Here is a 5998-nt window from a genome sequence, read left to right on the forward strand (position 1 = left end):
CCGCGATGAAGTGTACTTAACAGGATCCCGAAGATAAACGATTAATGGAGGACGAGTCTCAAGATTTGAACCCATAACCTTCCCTTTCTTACTCACTTCCCAGGATGCCCTTCTTGACTTTCTTCTTATTTTGCAGAAAGCACCCTTGTGGGTTTTTACTTTTCCCCTCTGCCCATCTGACTAGAAGTGCCCTTCCGGGTTTTCACCCCTAGTTTTTTTTTTTTCCAATCATTTCCTGCAAATCTCTTAGCAAAGTGCATGAGGTTATCAATATCCAAATTCAAATCTTATGACAAAATTTTAACAGATTAATAGTGCACAAAATAAAGATGTAGAAAAAGACAGCATTAGAGTGTGAGTATACGAGAAAGATAATTCTGAGTTTAAGCAAAAAGATAAATTAAAATGCTAATGTGTGAAGAAGATAGATTAAAGTGAAAGGATGACTTTATTACGGCTTGAGAGAAAAAGGTACAGTTTCAAAGAAGAAAGGGTACAAGGATGGATCTCATAGATTCCTTGTAGTTGACTTTGAAGTCTCTTAACTGCCATTATTTCAAGTACTCTATTGACGAAGATTCATGCCGTGGTGGTTTATTTCTGTTTCTGGTCCTGTGTCTGGTTCTAAGGGTGCCCTTTCGGGTTTTCACCCCTCACTCATTTTACAGAAAGCGCCCTTTCGGGTTTTCGCCTTCTTTCGCACATCTTGCCAGGAGCGCCCTTTCAGGTTTTCACCCCTAACCCCTTTTTTTTTTTTTTTTTTTTTTTTTTTTTTTTTTAGGCATGATACCTTTTGACAGAGTTGGCATTCATGGGTCTTGAAAATTCTTCGCCGTCCATATGGGTCAAGATCAGGGCCCCTCCAAAAAACGCCTTTTTAACCACGTAAGGTCCCTCATAAGTTGGCGACCACTTACCCCTGGCATCGTTTTGATTCGGGAGCACCTTTTTCAGGACCAGATCTCCTGGTTGGAATTCACGCAGGCGAACGCCTTTGTTAAATGCCCTAGCCATTCTTCTCTGGTATAGTTGCCCATGACACGCTGCTGCTAGTCTTTTCTCGTCCAGCAAATTTAATTGGTGCAACCTCGATTGGATCCATTCTGACTCATCAATTCCTAACTCTTTTAGAATTCTTAGGGAAGGAATTTCTACTTCAATAGGAAAAACAACTTCCATCCCGTAAACCAATAAGTATGGAGTTGCCCCAGTTGATGTTCTTATAGAGGTCTGGTATGCATGAAGAGCGTAGGGAAGCATATCATGCCAATCTCTATAGGTGATGGTCATTTTCCTGATGATCCTCTTAAGATTTTTATTAGCGGCTTCCACCGCTCCATTCATTTGGGGGCGGTATGGTGAGGAATTGAGATGTCGGATCCTGTATTATTTACATAAACTTTGGACCTTCGGACCATTTAAATTCTTGGCGTTGTCAGTGACGATTTCGCTGGGGAGGCCGTGTCGGCAGATGACATTATTTCGGAGATATTTGAGGAATGTGTTTTGTGTGATGTGGGTGTATGACGTCGCTTCGACCCATTTAGAAAAATAGCCAATAGCTACCAGGATAAACCTATGCCCATTAGATGCCTTGGGGTTAATGGACCAATCACGTCGATCCCCCATATTGTAAAAGGCCATGGCGAGATGAGGTTGAACAATTGGTGAGGCAGAACATTTATCAGATCCATATAGATTTGACATTTATGACATTTCCGAAAGTACTCGATGCAATCTTTCTCCATGGTAGTCCAGAAGTATCCTCGTCTCATGATTTGCTTGGCCATCATATGTCTATTAGCATGGGTTGCACAATTTCCCTCATGAGTTTCAAAAAGGATCTTCTTTGCTTCTTTTGCATCCACACATCTCAACAGTTTGCCATTGGAGCTCCTTTTGTATAGATTTTCACCACTGGGGAAGTATCCCAAAGCTAATCTCCTGATCATTCTCTTTTCGTTTCCGGTTGCCCCTGGAGGGTATTCCCTGGTTTTGACATAAACTTGGATATCATGGTACCAGGGTTTGTCGTCAATTTCTTCCTCAGCCATGAAACAGTAAGCTGGCTCACTCCTTGCTTTGATTTGCAATACCCGAGTTGTTTGCCCCTCTTTCATTTGAGCCATGACAGCCATGGTGGCTAAGGTATCTGCGAATTGATTCTTGTCTCGACTGAGGTGGGTGAAAGAAATCTCTTCAAATTTCTTGATTAATTCCAGTAGGTACTTTTGATATGGGATTAGCTTCGGGTCCTTGGTTTGCCATTCCCCCTTGACTTGATAAATGATCAAGGCTGAATCTCCATATAACTCCAACTTCCTGATTTTCATTTCAATGGCAGCCTGCAAACCCATCACACAGGCTTCGTATTCCGCGATATTGTTGGTGCAGTCAAACCTTAACTTGATAGCTATTGGGAAGTGTTTTCCGTTAGGGGATACTGGTACGGCTCCGATTCCATTACCAGACAAATTGACAGCTCCGTCAAAATACATTTCCCATACATCAGTTGGTTCTTTTTCCCCGCCGTCGACTTCGTTAACATGCTCATCAGGGAACTCAAAATCCAAGGCTTCATAGTCTTGGATAGGGTTTTCTGCTAGGAGATCAGCGATTAAGCTAGCTTTTACCGCTTTTCGAGTCATATAGACAATGTCATATTGAGAGAGTATAACCTGCCATTTGGCTATCCTACATGGCACAAATAGGCTTTCAAATACATACTTGATGGGATCCATCCGGGAGATGAGCCATGTCTTATGATTCAACATGTAGTGTTTAAGTCGATTTGCCGTCCAAGCTAATGCGTAACAAGTTTTCTCTAGGAAAGAGTACCTTGACTCGTAATCATTGAATTTCTTGCTCAGGTAATAAATGGTCATCTCCTTTCATCCTCTATCATCATGCTGCCCCAAAACACATCCCATCGAATTCTGTTGGACTGTCATGTATAGAATCAACGGCCTTCCTGCCACCCGAGGAACCAATATCGGTGGGTTTGACAGGTACTACTTAATTTTCTCAAAAGCCTCTTGACAAACTGAATCCCATTGAGAGATGTTGTTCTTTCTGAGTAGTCTAAAGATGGGCTCAGCTTTAGCAGTGAGGTTGGAAATAAATCTCGCAATGTAGTTCAGCTTCCCCAGGAAACTGCGCACCTTTGATTAGAGCTATTCCGTTGCCGAGAGGTATCCTTTTCTTCCAACAAATTGGATCACCAAAAAAAGTAACTATGGCAGCACCGCACATACAATCTCGCAAACAAGAAGTTCTGCACTCATCTTTACTATAGGGCTGCAGCTTTTCATAATCCCCCCCAGGCCAATTCACATTTGGAAGCTCCAGCATATCATATAATCCTTCCAGGTTCTCTGATGCATCACCAAGTCCACAACCCAGAGGAAAATTTTGTTTGCACCCTCCAAATGGATTATTTTGATCCATAGGTGAATATCCATCTGGGCAACTACAATTAGGCCTGCCATTTAACATTCTGCAGTAGCTATTATACCCACATGCACCACTACCAAGATCATTGAATATGGCAGAACAAACATTTTCAGGGATGAATTGCACGATTGACCAGCTTTCCTCACCATTGGAGTCCCTGGGATAGGCATACTTTGTGAAGACTCCATAATAATCAATTGTTGCTCGATAGTAGTGCGTATCCACACTAGGTGCTACGTCCTGACTGATCCCTCCGAGTTGGACAATCTTTCCATTGGTCTGGATCAAGTTGATATAGGCTGATTCATTGAAAACAAGCTGTGAACCATTGTCAGATGTAAAATAAGGACCATACTCCAACTTAGTGGGCCAGGCAAGGGGACTGAGATGGAGAGCACCATCGGAGAAATAAAGCTCAAACCTTCCTCTAGAGAAGTTGGTTTCTGAGAGGCTAGAGGACAAGACGGTGCGTGATTCCAGTGTTTGAGAAGGCAGGATGGTGTCTGTGGGATTTTTGAAGCTCTCCCAAAGGTAATCAGAATTGGTACCAACAAGAACAGAGTTGCCAGTGTCTAGCACAGCACCGTAGGAAACAGATTCAGTCAGCGAGTTGATTGGACTATTCCAAATGAGTTGGCCACGAGGATCAGTAAGTTTAAGGCCGTCGGCATTAATCTGGACCTTGGAGCCTTGTTGGGCTGGTTTGTCTCTTGCACTCCAAACGATGGTTTTATAAGGAATTTTGTGAAACCAGATGGCAAGCAAGAAGAGGTTGGTATTATTGAGCTTTTGGAAACCAAAAGCCAATTCCTCAGAAGGTGAAAGCCATGGGTTGCTAATGCTAATTTCATCTTCAAATAATGATCTGCCCACGGTTATGTTCTCCGAAGCAGAAATTGAAAGAAGGAGAAAGAGAGAAGAGAAAAACGAGTTTAGGAACTACCATGGAAGCCATTGGAGTTTCTCTTAATTAGGATATGATCGCAAATTAAAAATCCATGGATTTTTAAAAAGCCATTGCGAATTATGACCGCAAATTAAAAATTAAAAATTCATGATTTTTAATTAATCATGAATTAATCATGTATAGAAAAATTCATGGTTTAACCCTATTTATTTTACTTCTCTCAATCTTTTGATATGGTTCTTACAAACAGTACCAAACAGATTTTTTTACCATCTTTTTTAAAATTTATTTTTTTTCCATAAAAATGTTACCCAATGCCCCTCTGCTACTCCACACTCAATCATTCCAAAACATTTTTTTTTTCTTTTAAATGATTTTTATTTTATTTTTAAATTTTTTTTAATTTAAAAATATTTATGATACTGTTTCTATAAGTTTTTTTTTTTGTCTCAGTCCTCTGGCACAGTGCTAAAAAGCTAACAATTTTTAAAATAAAAATTGGACCCCAAAATAATTAATAACTTTTTCAAAAAAATTTTCAACAGTTTTCTTTAAAGAGTTTTTTAACAGTATTTAAAATATTATTTTTAAAAATAATTTTTTAGCCTCCAACTTTAATGATAAATGAGACTTTAATATATGAAAGTAATCAATTTTATTTTTTTTAATAGACATTCTATTAATGGTAAATGACTCCTATGAATCACCCTAACTACAATTAATTAATGGTATATTTATTAATAAAAATATATATTAAATATAAATATATTAAAATACTCATAAATTAACAACTTTTTAAAAAGAAAATGGATGATAGTTTGATAAAAAAAATAAAAATAAAAATAAAAATTTTTATCAATCAATTATTTTATTATTATTATTATTAATAAATTGGATTTTATAAAATAAAATTATAATAAAGATTTTTTTTTAGAAGATGGTATCATCCTAATTTTGATATATATTATTTTTCAAAATAATTATGTAAATTTTGCACAGCACAAACTTTTAATTATTATTATTATTATTTCGAAGACAAGTTCTACAAATTATTATTAAAAAAAAAAGAAAAGTACATTAACACCAAAAATAAATTTCGCAGACAAGTTCAAAAGAGCTACTATTAGAAAAAGAAAAGGAAAGAAAAGTACAATCAATACCTAAAATAAATTTCAAAGACGAGTTCATAAAGACCCCTTGCATTGTAATTTCCATGCACCCTCTTCAAAGTCAAAGACCCCTTCAATACGACAAACGTTTACTGTACGAGTCACCTTCCCAGCTCCATCAGCTTTTACTATTTTCTCCGTTTTTTCCTTTTCCACCATCTACTGAAATTTCTTACAAGGTGTTGAGAGTATTCAAGAGTTAGGATTTTCACATGAAAAAAAAAAGAAGCATATAAGTGAAAAAAAAAAAAAGAATTATGTTCATTATTTTAAGGTTCTGCATTAGATATGGTGCTAAATCTATAACTTATTTTTTCACAAGAATGATTAAAAAAAGATTATTCTATATGCTTTCAGTTTTTCAAATCTTTAATAAGTGGTATCAAAGATTTGAGACTTTATTGATTTAAGGATCCCGCCGTATCAATTATTACTTAATACAAACACAAATAGATCAAATATTTTACCA

The 5998-nt window shown here is 37.3% G+C and overlaps 1 protein-coding gene across 1 annotated transcript; it reads right to left on the reverse strand.

Annotated features, from left to right (window-relative positions):
• Window positions 1-2904: 2904 nt before the first annotated feature.
• On the reverse strand, window positions 2905-5688 carry LOC110673011 (G-type lectin S-receptor-like serine/threonine-protein kinase LECRK3). The gene is made up of 3 exons (XM_058152193.1): window positions 5555-5688; window positions 3162-4318; window positions 2905-3011 (listed from the first exon to the last, which is right to left on the reverse strand). The coding sequence occupies exons 1-3, from the start codon at window positions 5686-5688 to the stop codon at window positions 2905-2907; spliced, it is 1398 nt and encodes a 465-aa protein (XP_058008176.1).
• Window positions 5689-5998: the final 310 nt, after the last annotated feature.

Source organism: Hevea brasiliensis, chromosome 9 (genome assembly GCF_030052815.1).
Source record: "Hevea brasiliensis isolate MT/VB/25A 57/8 chromosome 9, ASM3005281v1, whole genome shotgun sequence".
In the NCBI taxonomy this organism is placed as follows: Eukaryota; Viridiplantae; Streptophyta; class Magnoliopsida; order Malpighiales; family Euphorbiaceae; genus Hevea; species Hevea brasiliensis.

Bases quoted from the DNA above. Each gene is read 5' to 3' on its own strand.
- LOC110673011 (XM_058152193.1), bottom strand. From the start codon at position 5,688: ATGGTGGAAAAGGAAAAAACGGAGAAAATAGTAAAAGCTGATGGAGCT. The intron at 4,319-5,554 runs GTCTTTATGAAC...AACCGTGGGCAG, and splicing joins TGGAAATTACAATGCAAGGG to ATCATTATTTGAAGATGAAA. The intron at 3,012-3,161 runs GTGCGCAGTTTC...AAAATTAAGTAG, and splicing joins CGGAATAGCTCTAATCAAAG to TACCTGTCAAACCCACCGAT.